At 40.3% G+C, this 15,805-nt stretch overlaps 2 protein-coding genes across 11 annotated transcripts in view; one reads left to right on the plus strand and one right to left on the minus strand.

Annotated features, from left to right (window-relative positions):
- Positions 1-15,805, minus strand: part of CENPP (centromere protein P) — a 320,121-nt gene that overhangs the window by 67,049 nt on the left and 237,267 nt on the right. The gene's annotated exons all lie outside the window — the stretch shown is intronic.
- ECM2 (extracellular matrix protein 2) overlaps positions 3,439-15,805 on the plus strand; it is a 34,397-nt gene continuing 22,030 nt past the window's right edge. The window contains exons 1-3 of one of the 2 annotated variants that reach the window (XM_006025882.3): positions 3,439-3,644; positions 7,308-7,626; positions 12,456-12,644. In XM_006025882.3, the coding sequence (XP_006025944.1) occupies positions 7,332-7,626; positions 12,456-12,644 (484 nt within the window). In that variant the 5' untranslated portion in view covers positions 3,439-3,644; positions 7,308-7,331. The remainder of the gene's footprint in view (positions 3,645-7,307; positions 7,627-12,455; positions 12,645-15,805) is intronic. The other variant, XM_025206718.1, reaches the window with a different exon arrangement.

A 15,805-nucleotide genomic window follows, 5' to 3' on the forward strand; every position in this document is an offset into this window, starting at 1 on the left:
CCGCGCACCCCGACTCGCCTCGGCCCACCACGCTGGACCACATCCTGCAGCTATAGGAAGGGCCCGGCCGCAGCAGAACCTGGCGTGGCACACGGGAACCGCATGCTGCGCCGGTTCCTCTCAGCATGGGCCAGACCCCAGGGCCGGCTCCCGCCTCTGCCCCCTGGCCTAGCCCCATGTGGCTCACTAGTCCAGCCTTGCACCAGAGCAGCCCCAGGGACATCCTCCCCCCACCACTAGCCAACCTCTCCCACATCCCCCTGCCAACCCTCATCCCCCTGACACCCATGAACCCACCTCCCCCCCAAAAAAACTTACCTTGGACAGCGCCAGGGGCAGCAGAAACACAAAAGAGACGCTCTGGCCAAAACCAGAGCGTCTCTTTTGGAGGAGTGGCTCCAGGCACAGTCTTGAACTGTACCTTGCTCTGCTCTATTGCAGAGCGGTTTTTTTAGACCCCTGGATACAGGGGTCTAATTTTCTCCCTGCACTGCAAACTTGCAGCGTGGGGAACGTTTTTTCATTCCCACACACGCCTGTTGCCCTGCCTCAAAGGGCTTGTCTGGACACACCCTGTGAGTCTCAGGCAGCCTCAGGGAGTGGAGGGAAATTCTCCTGCTCCTCTGCAGCTGGTTTTGCCTCAGCTGCTGTGAGTCTGAGGCAAAACTAGTTGCAGGGGAGCAAAAGAATTTCCCTCTGCTCCCTGAGGCTGCCCTGGGCTATCCCTCGAGACTGACAGCAGCTAAGGCAAGCAGCTCTGGGGATCAGGAGGAGAAGTATTCCCCTCAGCTCCCTGGGACTGCCCTGGCTGGGGAACCCAAAGCAAGGGCTCTCCAGTACCCCCATGCTGGGTTGCATGGGCAGGTAGCTGGCCGGGGAGGACTCCTTCTCTCTCTCTCTTGTGGCAGCTGATGGGAAGGGGGAGAGGGGGAATTCCCCTTGGCTTCCCAGAGCTGCCTGGGCTGGGGCAAACCCCCTGAGGAGGAGGCTCCCCCAAGGTTTGCCAGCACCTGAACAGGGGGCTCCTTAATCTCCTATGTGGGGACAGCAGGGGGTTGGGGGCATGTACTGAGACAACTGGGGCACTTGGCTGGGTTGGCAATGGCCTGCAGGCTGGGAGATGTGCTCTAGTGCCCTGTGCCTACTGGCCTGGGTCAGTGCAGGCCTCCCCCTGCCTTTCCCAATTGAAAACTAAAAGTCAGTTCAGTTGGTTATTGGTTCAGCTTAGAGGAAGCTGCTTAGATTGAATACATTCTGCTTTGGGCTTTTTGACTGTGTGCATTTATCCCATGTGTCCTATTTCTCTCTCTCTCCTTCCCTTTCCACATCCACATCCACACCCACACCCACGCCCAATGAGCGCATCTGATCACTTCTTTCTTTATCTCATCTTTAAAATTCAATCTTTTCTTCTAATCCTAGTGCAAAAACCCTTGTCTGCTCTTTACCCATGTCTTACCTTGACAACTACAATACTTTCCCCTCTACACTTGCCACAATCTCACCTTATTTCTACCCTCAGCTTCCAATAAAAATGACTTTGACTATGCTACTTACACCTTAAGATGTCATACAGGTTTCTCTCACCAACCACAGTTTTGAGTATCCACGCTTAATACTCTATATACCATTTTGGCTACCACGGTATACAGTTTTGAGTAACTATGGTTTTTCATGGCCATGCATCAGCCTGCCACCTGCCATTTTCCCCATAAGTCTTTTGTCTTGCCAACCACGGGAACTTTCAGGAATCTAATCCTAGCAGTTGGCGAGGGAAACCTGTAGTTGACTTTCCTTTACCTTCTGTATCGAAGTCAAGGCTTTTGTTCCTCACATTCAAGGTTATACAAAAGCATTCTTATTTGTATTTCTACTCGCATTTTCTTTCTGCCCCATGATATCTGCCTGCTCCTTTTATATTGTTCTTTCTGTCTCCTCTAGTATGTGGCATGACCTTGCTCTTGTGTTACACACATCTTTCCCTTTTTTATTCACCCAAAATATAACATGAATCTTTCTTGTTATCTTAACACTTGGGGCAGTAGTGTATTTGTGTTTGTAAAAATAAACCCTTGTTCCCCCAGAATATGTGTTTTTCTTGGTGTATTTCATTTAGTTTGTGAGTTCCTAAGGCAAGTATGATTTCTTCATGTGCATTCTAACCAACTGCAAACACTGATAACATTTAATTTCTTTCCTCTTGTGATTACAAAGTGACATACAATATAGTTAGAATAACTGCTGAAGAGACGATGTGTTTTCCTGGTATCTATTCACCACAGACATACTGGCCGCATCTACACGTTCATTAATGCACAGTACCTACTGTGCATTAAATTTAGTACTTGTATGATCAAGAACTAAATAAATGCACAGTAGACTGCCCTACGGTGCATTAGTGTGATCGCACGCTTTCTGTGTGATGCTTAATGAGCAGTAAACTAATACTACTGTGCATTATTGTATTAGCACAGTTTTTGCTATGTGCACTAATGTGCAGTAGAATTAGTCTACTGCACATTAAGCATCTTGTGTATCTGCACAGAATTAGTCTACTGCACATTAAGCATCTGCCCACTAACAATCATGGCAGACTAAAACATATATATATACCATAATTTTCTACCTAGAATTTTCTCATGTGGATTTAAAAAACCCAAAAATGTTCAAAAGCTTAAACAACCATAGAGAACTCAGACTACTTCATCTACTAGGTACATATGTCATTTCTGAAACAGCAGGCTCAATGTCTCAGGAAGCTGTGGCAGTCTATAGACATTCAAGCTGAGCATGAAGAAACTGGCCTTGCTGGCATAAAAAGCTCTGTGGTAATGTAGCATGTCTCCTTCCCCATATGCATTACTTTTCATATTTGGGTTACTAAATTCATGGTAGCTTCTGGATAACCATTTCAATGTCATGTTTCAGGATGTAATTATCCTTACAATAATAAAGAAAGGGAAAATGCTTCAGTCATTTTATTTTCCACATGAATATTGCAGTTGTGATGAAATCAAGTTGCTTTAAATAGATAAAAGAATAACAAATAAAAACTATTCAACTCTTGAATGAAAAGGTTTGTTTCATATACATATTAGTATACACAGGGAAACTTTAATTAAAATGTGAATTTAGGAAATATGATCTGAGGAAATATATTTTATACAAAAGTTATGTTTGGATAGGTATAATATCTTAATAGAATAGTAAATTCACAGTAAAATTAAGCCACAGGGAATCTAATTTAAAATATTTGTAGTCAAATAAGAACCAAATAAACTATAAATGTTTTCCAGGTCTCTTGAAAATAGTCCCCTCTCTTGTTTCTTATAAGCAAAAAGTGGACTTCCAGCTGTGCCTTGTCAGCCTACGGACCAAAAGCATTGTGCTGTTTTTCATTTTCCCTAAGTGAGGTTTTCAGTTTTCCAAGGAACTTTATTAGCTGTTCTCTGCATACAGAACAGAAGGACGGTTTGTCCCCAGGGAAAGACGCTATTTCAGACTTCACTAAGGAGTTATCTAACATGTTTCAACATCCCCAACTGTTGCTCTGCTTTTTTTAAAGATATCAGTCTGAATTTGTTTCATTCGCAACTGGAGACTAATGACACCAAGCAAAATCTACTGTTAGGTTAGATTACAAGGTAAATTATGTTTTACATTTTAAATTATTCCTTAAAGCATGGTGTGGAATGGCTTAAACTACAGGTTATTATGGAATGCTTAATACTTTGCAAATATGGTTAAAAGTTAAAAGATTAACTATTTAGAGTAAAGAGTTTAAGGTTTTCTACAGAAAAAAGTGTGCAGTATTAGTTGATCTGGCTTTGTTTTGTTTTGTTCAGTTTGAATGTTTGCCATACATTTCAAGCTTAAGATAAATGAAAATTCATTTAGATTATTTCTTTGGCCAATCAAAACTGATTTCTATATAAAACTGATTTCTATATAAACTAGTTTCAACAACAGCATGTTAAAACCTTCAGAAATTGTGTTAATCCTGCTGTATATTGAGAAAAGCAATTAACTTGAAGAAAAATTTTAACTTAGGTTAGGAAAGAAAAAGTAAATAATACATTCCGAGGAATATTTATAAAAGATCATTTGTCTAGAAATTAATTATTTCAAGTGAAATAATGACAAAACAACAGATACCAAACTCTGAAAGAAGAAAATAAGAAAGCAGCAAACAATTCATCACATATTGTAGTTGAAAAGCAGAGAAGACAAAGATCTTTACTTGTCATTATTAAACATGAACAAAATATTTCTGCAGAATATAAGTGATACATTAACATAATACAGAAAACTCACGTTCAGAGTTTCAGGCAACAATGTCAATACTATATTGAATTCAACATAAATCAACATTAGCTGCTGTAGATATAGTATTAGTGATAGGATATCATTATTTACTCTTGTTGCAAGATAATTGAGGCATAAATGGGTAGGGTGTACATGTACACCCAATTTAAAGCAACATAAAATAGGAAATGAGCTATACAAATGTTCTATAGTATATGTTCTACATTATACATAGAACATTTTTATGGCTGGTTTGTTGGCACCTTAATTTAACACATGACCAGGCCAACAATCAGCTGATTGGGTCTGGAATGACCCCAGGACTGACCAACAATCAGAGCCAAGAGCCTGGGGGGTAGGGGGTGGAGCCAAAGGGCTTTCCTTGCCTGAGACTTAAACCCCACACCCAGCAGCCTATGTGATTGGGTGCCTGGGGTTTAGGTGACTTTTGGTTGCAACCATGCTGCCAGCGTAATTGTAATCATGTAACTGTTCATGGTAGCTGTTTTTCTACCCCCAGACTGGCACCCAACGCAGGCGCCTGCCCAAGTAATGCCACTGCCTGTGCCCACCAACTCCGGCTGGGCTGCTGGGTGGGGTGAATCAGAGGCTCCTGGTAGAAGAGTCAAAATGCTTCCCCCACTTGGAACTTTCAACTTCCACCACTGTGGAGCCTCTGATTCCCTGTGCCTGGTAATCTGGCCATAGCTGCTTGACACAAGATTTTGAGAATCACTCAGGCTGGGATTGACAATTAACTGAATGTCATGGGTGGAGCTGAAAATCAGCTGATAGTTGGCCCCAGCCCAGGACTGCACCAAAGCTGGTTCCCCAATGTACTCCTGGGACTGGAGCTAACAATTAGCTGACTGTTAGTCCTTGGACCAAACGGGGACTGATTTAAGACCTGGGGCTGGAGCCAACAGTAAACTGATTGTCAGCCCCAGGCCAACTTGCTTGTTCAGGGAGAGCCGAGGATCATGATCCCAGGCTCCCCCTACACTGGCAAGCAGTAATAGCACAATTGAGATTCCATGATTCCAAAACTGCACCTTCTGCTATATGTGTGGCATGACAGGAGGCATGATTATTGGAATTGGGGATCAGATACAATTGCACCATTAAATAAACATATGCCAGAGGTGGGAGTGTCCTCATCTTCAGTAGAAACCAATGATACTTATTCCTCTTAAGACAAACTTGGCATCTTCTTACAGGCAAAGCATACTATTTAAATGAAAATGGAAGCGTTAAACTTTCAGGAAGTATTGAAAATTTTAATTTTTAGTCCTAAAATCTACCACTTTTACATGTATGTGAACAAGAATTGTTTACTGAAAGCAGTTCCACTTAATCCTCCACATTGGTAATTATGGTATAGTTCTATTTTCTGATACCTGTAACTAATACTAAATGGACACAACTGAAAGAGTAATTGTACTATAAATACAATATAATCTCCATACCTGAACTTTCAAATTATATTCAGTAAATATACAAAGTGCTTCAAGTGTGTTGTTAAACCCTTTCTTATAAGAAAGATATAAAGATTTAACTATAACTAGATTCACTGACTACTTAACAGATTGAATTTGCATATTTCAAGAGTCTGTTCTTCTTCTGAACACTTGAAATTTTGTCCATACAAGGACACTGTAATCTATAATGCAAACTTATGGTCAGACATGAGAAGAGAAGTCAGTTACAAACCACAGAAATAAGGCTGTTTTTCTTTGGTCATATTTGCCATGTTGAGTATCAAGAAGTAATTGAGTTTTGAACAAGATTAGGTACCAGTAGAGATAGAGCATATGTCTGACACAGAATGATAGGGATGGAAGTGACCCTAATCCTGGTCTAACCCCCTTCGTGAATTTAATACTACTCGTGAATCCTTCGTGATCAATTATTATCCCAGCTTTTCTTGAAAACCTCTAATGAAGGAGATTCCACACCTGCCTTGGACATCCTAAATGTACTTTGCTGCAATTTAAAGTTATTGCGTCATGCCCTATCTTTGTAGCAAGGGAAGAACAGTTCTCCCTCTTCTTTACCACAGCCTTTCAGATATTTGAAAAATGCTATCATGGACTTTCCTCCCCCTTTTTCCTTTACTTGCCTTTTATCCAGACTGAACATGCCTAGATCTCTCAATCCTTCCTTGTACAGCTTTCCTTCTAATTACTTTATAATTTTTTGCCACCCACCTCTAGATCCTCTCCAACTTTAGAATCTGATGAGGCATAACCAGCACTAAGTAGAGTGGAAATATCACCTCTCATGTCTTGCACCTAATACTCCTTTTGATAAAAATTAAATTACATATTCTTTTTGTGACTGCATCACTTGGCTAACTCATTTGAGCCTGCAATCCACACCTAAACCCTGTTCTCAGTGGTAGCAGATGACAGAACAAGGAGCAGCAGTCTCAAGTTGCAGCAAGGAAAGTTTAGTTTAGATATTAGGAAGAATGTTTTCACTAGGAGGGTAGTAAAACACTGGAACAAGTTACCCAGAGAGGTTGTGGAATCTTCATCCTTGAAGGTTTTCAAGACCCTAGACAAAGCTTTGGCTGGGAAGATCTAGTTAGGGATGGTCCTGCTTTGAGCAGGTGGAAGGACTAGATGACCTCCCTTACAACCCTAACTTTCTATGATTCTATGATTTGAGCAATATGTCTCTGGAAATACATTTTGTCATGAGGAAGAGATTTTCAGTTTCATGCTGCATGAATATATATTAAGGGTTCATCTGATAAAAAAAAATACCCTTCTATACACGGCTGTATTTGAATTAAACTATTTTGCATACCTGTAGAGAGACAATTACAAAATTACTTGAAGAACTTTCAAAATGAAAATTTTACCAAAAAGATAAAACTGACTATCCTTGCCTGCCATTTTTAGACCATATTTCTGAAAAATCTTTTAGATCTGCATTATATGACACACTGAAAAAAACTGTACCTAATTTTTTACTTTTTCCTCTATTTTCCCTTCTAGGACACTGTATGTGAGGGAGAAAACATGAAGACTACATGTTTGCTCTATTATTTCCTGCTTGTCTGTCTTGGTGTTCATTTTGTTCAAAATGAAACCAATGGAATTCCCAGAAGGCAAAGAAGGAGAATGCGTTATAGAGGACTAAGAAAGGGTCCCTCATCACACCACAGGCTTAACAGACAACAAAGGGTTAAGCCGTTGACTGCTGACATTGTAGTACCAAGGATTCCCCTTATTAATATTGATGACAGCATTACAGAAGTATTTGATTCTCTTATAGGTTTGGGTGGAAAAGAATCCAGTTACAATGTTTTACCAGGTAAGAGCAGAACTCTGTGCTACTCATCACTTCACACAACGGGGAAAAATAGTTGTTTCAAATGAAATTCATGCAATTGTTAGTTTACACTGTTCTTTACAGAGACATCATTATTAGTCAATACTAGCAGCCCTGCCTAGAATATATAAAAGCATAGTTTTATAATACTTTTTTCTAATAGCTTATATTATTTTTAACATTTAATTATAATTTTATTGTGTTTGGTTCATGATACTTGTCAGTTACAATGGATTTTGAATGCTTATCTTTCTTTAGTCTTAGAAAGAAACTCTTTGACATGTAAGAGTAGTATTTTTTGTAATTTTCCATATACTGACTCTTTTGTACCTAAAAAAATGTCTTTAGCTTGTCCAGTAGTTTTAAAGTCATGAAATAATGTTCATAACATTGAAAAAAAACCTTTTTTCTCAGTTTCTCTCATAAGTCAATTCACTGCTGCTCACTGAAGTTCTAATGGTATTAGAAGTGGCATCTAAGAGTACTTCAGATATAGGGAGAGAGATGGTGCAGGCAGGACAGAGCTGCAGAGCTTGGAGGTTGGGGAGAAGGTAGTGTGTTGTGGTCCAGTGGAGGTCAGGTTGAGAGTTGGGCTGAAGAGGCAGCATGTGGCAGGGTGCAGTCAGGGGAATCAGGGTAGGAAACCCTTGGGTTAGGGGCTGTAAGGTATAAACTATTGCAACAGTCAACAAGTCTGACAACCCAAGAAAAAAATAATTTTTTTTACAGACAATCTAAAAAATTATTACTGACAAACCTTTTTTTTTTTATTTTTATTATGGTTAGTGTTAAACCCCTACATTTGAACCCAGCCCTTCTAATTGCTATCCGGGGCATAGCAGAAGGGATATATTTATATAATGTAAAACATATATCAGGTTTTAAAAAGTTTCAGTAAAAGAGTTTGGTTGTCAGTAAAAAGTTTTCAGATTCTCAATTAAAAAAATGTCTTGGGGTAGCAACCCTGAGGAGAGGTGAGATATTAAATAGTTTAATTTGTTTTGGAGGTTGTTTCTACAGATGAAAGTTTAGACAAGTTAGTAGGGAACTGAAGCAGTGGTTAGATACAGCAACTCCTTTGTGGATAAATAGATGTAAATGCCTAGTGTGCTGTTATTCTAACACCACAAAGAAGCACTATAATGTAAAATGAAAAAGAATGCATCACATGTATTTATAAAAAGCTAACAAACACAGCCTTCATAAAACATGCTTGCCTACACAATACAAGGACCATTTTTATATTTCACCCATGAGGAAGCAATAGTTCATATTAGGGAGTATTTGTGTGCGCCACAGGACCATATCATAATCAGAGAATTAGTTTTACTTTATTGTGACTTAGCTAGTAAAACTAAATGTTATTCATATTTTCATAAACAATTCACCTTTGTCCTATGACCTTGTTAAAAATTGAACAAATGAAAAAAAGAAATTAAAAAACAGGGGGTATTAAAGGGAATGCTGACAAACTCCAACTATAAGAATTTAGTGCAGGGGCAGGCAATTATTTTGGGCGGAGGGCCACTTACTGAGTTTTGGCAAGCCATCAAGGGCTGCATGACATGCAGTCAGGCCAGATAAATATTAATTTTCTAAATTTTTTAGGGGCACCACGGGCTGGATAGAATGACCTGATGGGCTGCATCCGGCCCGTGGGCCACATTTTGCCCACCCCTGATTTAGTGGGTGCTACTATAATGTATATCTAATATACACTACTTATGTGAAACCATTTATTTACAACATTTATATTAAGTAGAGGAAGATATCATGTACATAGAATGTATTCCATGTAAGCTATTCTAATATGTTTCAGAGACCATCACAAACATACTAAAATAATATGTGGTTTCCTTCCCCTCTCCACCTTCCACTTACCTTTATCTTGCTTTTTTATCCAAAGTTGAACTAATAATTGAACTCATTTTAACTGGCATCCAACACTAGATTTACACTATATTTCCAAAGGTTAAAAGTCCTGTGCTCATCTGCCAAAGACTTCAACCACAAAGTATTTTCTAATTCCTAAAATTCAACATTTTTGCAAGTTAAAGATCAGATCTGGAAAACAGTCTAGTAAGTAACAGACCTGAAATCATTAATCATGCTTCTGAATTAAAAAAAAAAAAGATTTTAATTTTGGTTGCTCTGTTCATATCTAACATATACGTAAGTACTTCCTAAGGATGTTTCAGTTCAACCCAAAGAAACCAAATAATAGTCCCTATTATATGAGAATTACTATGTTTGACAGCATATGAAAGTGAAGTTTCAAGAAAGCATACCAAGCTCCAAAACTATATTAGACAAGGTGGTGGCAAACAGACAAGATACTTTTAATGAAGACCTCTCAAAGGCCTCCAAGCACTTTTACTCAAAATAATTTACCAACAAAATACTTAGAAGGACATCAGAATTTAACTTGCAATTCCAATTTCTTCAAGTGGAATCACACTGCCCCAAGGACATATCTTTGGAAGTTTTGAATGCACAGCCAATGCTAGTGGAGACAAATGACTCATTGGGATCTGAAATATTAGACAAGTTAGCACCTTTCACAGCAAATAAAGCTCTGCAGGTAAACAGCTTGTGGGAAAGGGGGATGTTTTATGGCCCTCCCAACCATTTTAGCTATGTATAGACATTCAGCATGTTAAATTGGGTTCAAAATGGCCACTTGATTTAAAACTTAGCTCATCCCAGTGTCAACCTTACATTTACAGACCGGGTCTCAGTGACCAGCAATCAGTCTAAACGTGTAACTGAACTGAAGGTCCATGCACACAAACCAGTCTAAAAATCGAAGAACCCTGTTTGATTTAGGTCAAACTGGCATGTGGAACTTCTGTCCACTTTCTCTGCGCAATCCCAGGGCTGGGAAAACTCAGTACTGGCCCCATTCTTTTCTACTCCTTAGCTATTTTTTTAATTCCTCACTTCTCCTGCACTGGTCTATTTTTTGCACCTCCAGCCCCTTGCTCCCCCACAACCAGCCCTCTCAACCCCCATTCCACAAGGCGCTCTGAGTGCAGCCACATTTATGTGTTCACTGCTGCTAGAGCCAAGCAAGTAAGTCCCAGTCGGGGGAGGGGAGGGATGGGGATGTAGGTTTGCAACTGCCCCCCACCCCACCCCACCGCACCCACGGGTAATGCCTGCCCTCCCATCCCAGCTGCAGGTTGTGCCTGCTCCCCCAACCCCTCATGGGATGCACTAGCCCTCCAACCCACACCGTCACCCACAGGTTGCACCTGCTGCCCCATCCCCAGGGGACCCCCGATACTCTCCAGCCTGCTGGACCCCCAACCCACCCAGATAGCCCACCCCATTCTGACTTACCTGATATCAGGCAGCCAGTTTGAATTGATTTAATCTCCCCCTAACTCCCCCAACCTAATGCACCCAAATGCCTGTACTTAGTCTTCATGACTGGCTTTGCCTATATGCTGTGAACTGGCATTTATTCCTTTGCCCTTCTCTGAGGTTCACAAGGCTTTGATGAAAGATTGCTACTTTGCAAGCTATTAGAAAAAGCGTCCTGTAACTCATGGAGCTGCATGTGCACTTTGCAAACTTACCCGCAGATATGTAATGATAATTCTGGCCTGCTTTAAATGAAGGTCTTTTCACATGGCACACGTAACTAACTTGGCATAGGCCTAATCTACACATTTGTTGGGAGATGGCTATCACTGTCTACTGTCATTCCTGAGGCTGGAGAAGAGATGTACTGTCCTCCAAACCTTCCTCAGATATTTTTAAGTGTAGCAGTTTTGAGGAGAAAAACCTCAAAGTCAGTTAAGATACAGACATTTATTTAAAATCCTCTGACAGTTCAGCTCTAAAAGGAGACCTGAAGTTTCCTGTTGGGCTCCTTGGAGACCAAGAATTTTGGAGAGTTCTTCCTGAAATACATATTAAGTCCTGGCTCAGAGCAAAGAAGTGATCTCTTTCCAGTTGCTGGGGAGATGGAGAATACCTTACTTGGAAGACTGACAAGGAGGGACTAAAGCCATGTCTACACAGTAAACTTATACCAGGCCTGACAGTGTCACTATCAAAAACACTGTATTGCAGCAAGTTACCTAAAGGTACCACTGCCCGGCATGTTAGTTTTACCATGTAATCATAACCTGAGAAGCAAAACTAATAACTAGCTTCTGGTGCAAAGGTGCACTATTGTAAACAGGTTACACAGCGCCAGGAAAATGTTACAGAAGTTTATGTAGCTGCTGCCTCCATGTTTAACCAATTCTTTAGAAAAATAGGGCATTTTATTTTACGTGTGACAATTTGGCATGTTTTTAAAAGGACTATGCTCACTTGTGGCTAGCCATGACTCCGACGGTTAATAGTTTTGTTACGCACTTCAGTAGATAAAGTTTGGCCTTTGGTGCCTAGAGTACATGGTGATAAATACTTTAGAAATATAACTACAGACTAAAAAAAAGTTTAGTGTTTTCAACAAAAGCTGTTGAAGAGTCTGACACACCCAGCACTTTCAAGAGGAAAACTGCAAGTGATATATGACAGACATATTCGCAATATATTGTAATATTTATAAATAAGAACAAGATCGTGCTCCCTTCATATTAAGAGCAATAAAAGCATTTAATATCAGAAAGATTAGTGACCTAACAGAATATAGTGAAGATCCAATAAAGTACTTTTAATATTAATAATTTTTCTGCATTTCAAAACTAATTAAATCAAAGATCTAAACATACAAACTGTACTTGTGGGCTTTTTCAATTAAAGTTATTAAATAATTACATAACATTTGTTTTTAATTGTTCTCTTTTTGTCAGGAAAGAATGGTCGCTGTATAGCCAATGGAATGATTATGTATGATAAGGCCATGTGGTCCCCCACGCCCTGCATTACTTGTCTGTGTTCAAAAGGAAAAGTGATTTGTGATGAAACCGTATGCCACCCTCTAACATGTCAAAAAACTGTGATACTTGAAGGAGAGTGCTGCCCAGCTTGCTCTGAGATTGGTACAGTACCCCATATTGTCTTCTTATCATCATATTATTTAATACTTATTTTACTATTTTAAGATTATTACAATAATAAGTGCAAGAGACATCACCTATAAATACAAAGCTGTTCATTAATTTTTGTACATATTTGTTTTATGCAGAAAGTAGAAAAGTCCCAAATTACATAACAAGAGTAATTTTATATATGTATTTTTCTTTACTGAACAAGCAAATGTTCTACATTAATTTTGTTTTATGTAAAACCCTACGTGATCTATTAGCTATATTCTAGTTTATTGTCTTTAAAGCAAATATCTGCAACAGGTGATGGATCAGGGTCCCATATTTTTACTTATTTCCCCTCTACTCATATTATGTCAGCTTTATAATACATAGAAAAAAAGAATGTCTGACTATATTTTATATAAGATTCCATTTATGATGACTATCAGAACATAAAATACACAATGTTTCTTGTACAGCTCTATATTAACAAAGTAGTTTAAAAGCAGTGCTTATAAAGCAACCTATTAATCTTCAAGACTCAGTCTTGAAGATTACCAACCATTTATTTAATCATGATAACCAACCATTTATTTAATCATGTGTGTGTATGTGTATACACACACACACACACACACAGCAACACTAAAATGGGCCCACCTGAAGGAATAGGAAGGGCTGCCCTGCAGAAGGACAGAGTGCGAAGAGACAGTTTATCCCAGTAGGGATACTGTTTGCCCTGAGGGCGAGTGAAGCTTTTTTGGAGGTAGCCCTGTTGGAAGTGGGAGGGGTGATGTAATCCCAGCAAGAGTCCTGGCTTTGGACTGGCTGAGAGGCTTGGTTAAAAGAGGGGAACAGTTTTCTGGGGGGGGGGGGGGGGTAGAGAGGAGAACAAAGGAGAGAAAGGGAGTGAGAGACAGGCTGGAGATCAAGGAAAGGATCTCCCTACAGCTGTCCCTCAGAGAGCCCCTGTTAGACCCCTGCAGAAGTAGCAGTGAGAGGCTGCTTCAGCAAGAGTGCTACACCTGTCCATTCTCCCCCTCAGCCCTGCCAGGGCAGGCACAAGAGAGGAGCTGCCTGTGAGGAGACTTCGAGTCTGGGAAGACCCTCCTGCAAGACCCTGTGTGGCTGGGTGAGCGCAGGAGGAGAAGGGGACGCAGGACCAGGGGGCACTGCTTGAGACTGCCTTGGTTTTTCCCCTGCAAGTGAGAAGGCACTGGGTAGGGACAGGCTCAGGATGCTGGAGGGAGCCCCGGGCTAGAGGGGCAGGGACTGCTCCAGCCACAGGGACGAGCTGCATTTGTTGGGTGCTGTGAGGCTGTGCTGGGCAGGAGAACTGTTGCAACCTACAGCCCAGGCACTGCTCCCTGCTGAGCCAGGAAAGGGGTCTGGGCAGGAATCAGCTCTCTTGCAGGGACTGCAGGGGAGGAGCCACTGCCTGCTACATTGAAACCCCAGGGTCCTCAGTACACAGTGTAAATAACTTCTTGATGGTTTATTAGTTGGAGTATCAATGTATTTATGTATTGGTTCCTTATTTATTGTGGGTAATTTGTATACCTTGCCCTAGTGTAATGTGTAGCCAAGAAACATTAACCCTTAAGCCACCATCACCAGGTCATGCAGTGTTACCTTTGCTCTATTGCATTGGTTATATGTTACCTTGTAAATAATTAAATCCTGTACATAGTTTTATAACGGTCTGCAAGGTTGTTTGATTGTAAGGGGAGGCTCTTCATTTGGGGACCCTGCAGCAGCTACCCAGAGAGCTGGGCGGGGCCATTGGCTATCGGGTATCCCAGGATCCCACTATTCGGGTGAGGGAGCAGGTAGTGTCCAGGGTTACGTACCGTTTTATTAACTATTTCTAAAATTCATCTTACAAAAAAGTGCGGGTAAAAACTCAGCATTGTCATCCCCTACTGCATAAAATGAGATTTCAGTGTAGAAAACCTTATTTATACTGAAAAGCAATCAGGGCTCGTGGACAAAGTTGATAACTTTTATTAGACCAACAAGATTTTTGCAAAAGAATGTCTTTAATTGCAAGCTTTCAGGCACAAACACCCTTCATCAGGCATTAGAGAAAAGACTGTAAAAGTTCTCCTGGGTAGAAATGAAAGTTCATATTTATACTGAGAAATTGCTACTTAGTTTTCACTGAAGCCATTGGCAATTGAGTATGATCACAATGACTGGACCCCAAGACTTTTTTTTTTTAAATATGATATTTGCTAGAAGAGGGCTTAATTATGGTTACTAAGTACAGGAAACAAGCACCAAGTCCTATGATTTGGAGGCTTCCTGGGAATCTCTGGCAGCATTCAGATGTATATTGCTAGTGCTATACGTACCCCTGCAGCGCTACAAAAAGAAGGTGGTCAGATGTGAATCCTGCCCATAGCACTAAAAAATGGTGCAAGCACTGCAAAATAGGGACCGGTGCAGTGATGGTGCTGTTGCTGCAGTGGTGCTAACACTGCTAGTGAGGAGAAGAGCAGGCTGTCAATGGTTGGGAAGAAAGAGGAGCAAACCCCAATCACTGCCTAGCTAGAGAGCATGCCTTTGTAGGGAACTTGTAGTGCTCTATTTGGGGAGCTCTGAATGTTTGTATACCTCTCAAAACACTGCTTTTGTTGCATTTCAAGATGCTGTTGTACTTGTAGTGCTACATATGCATGTCTGAACACTGCTTCTGAAGAATAGCCAAACATGTCTTCCTGGCCAGCCTGACAACATTAATGAGGTTTAATGAGGAGGTGGACGTGTTACTCTGATAGGAGTTAGAGCTGAGTTGTAGGAACGTTATCCCACTATCACCCCTCCTCCTACTTCTTTTTGCTTGCACACAATTTCTGGGCACATAGTTTTTAACAAACACAAGACTGCAAAAAATATACCATCAAATCAACCCTATATTCAGTTTTTTAAAGATTACTTTGATTAACTTTCTTTTACCATCTTAATTACACTTTTACAACTAAATATACAAATAAATACTTAACAGTACCTTATGAGAATACTACACTTTATGTTGATTTAAAATTAATTAACCATTTCACAATATCATATTTTTATTTTTTAAATCACATTCTCAGTGTAAATATATTTATCATATAAATAATTTCTATGCTTGCAGAGATTTATGTATACTAAAACTAACTTCACTGTAC

Source organism: Alligator sinensis, unplaced genomic scaffold (assembly GCF_000455745.1).
Source record: "Alligator sinensis unplaced genomic scaffold, ASM45574v1 scaffold78_1, whole genome shotgun sequence".
Taxonomy (NCBI): domain Eukaryota; kingdom Metazoa; phylum Chordata; order Crocodylia; family Alligatoridae; genus Alligator; species Alligator sinensis.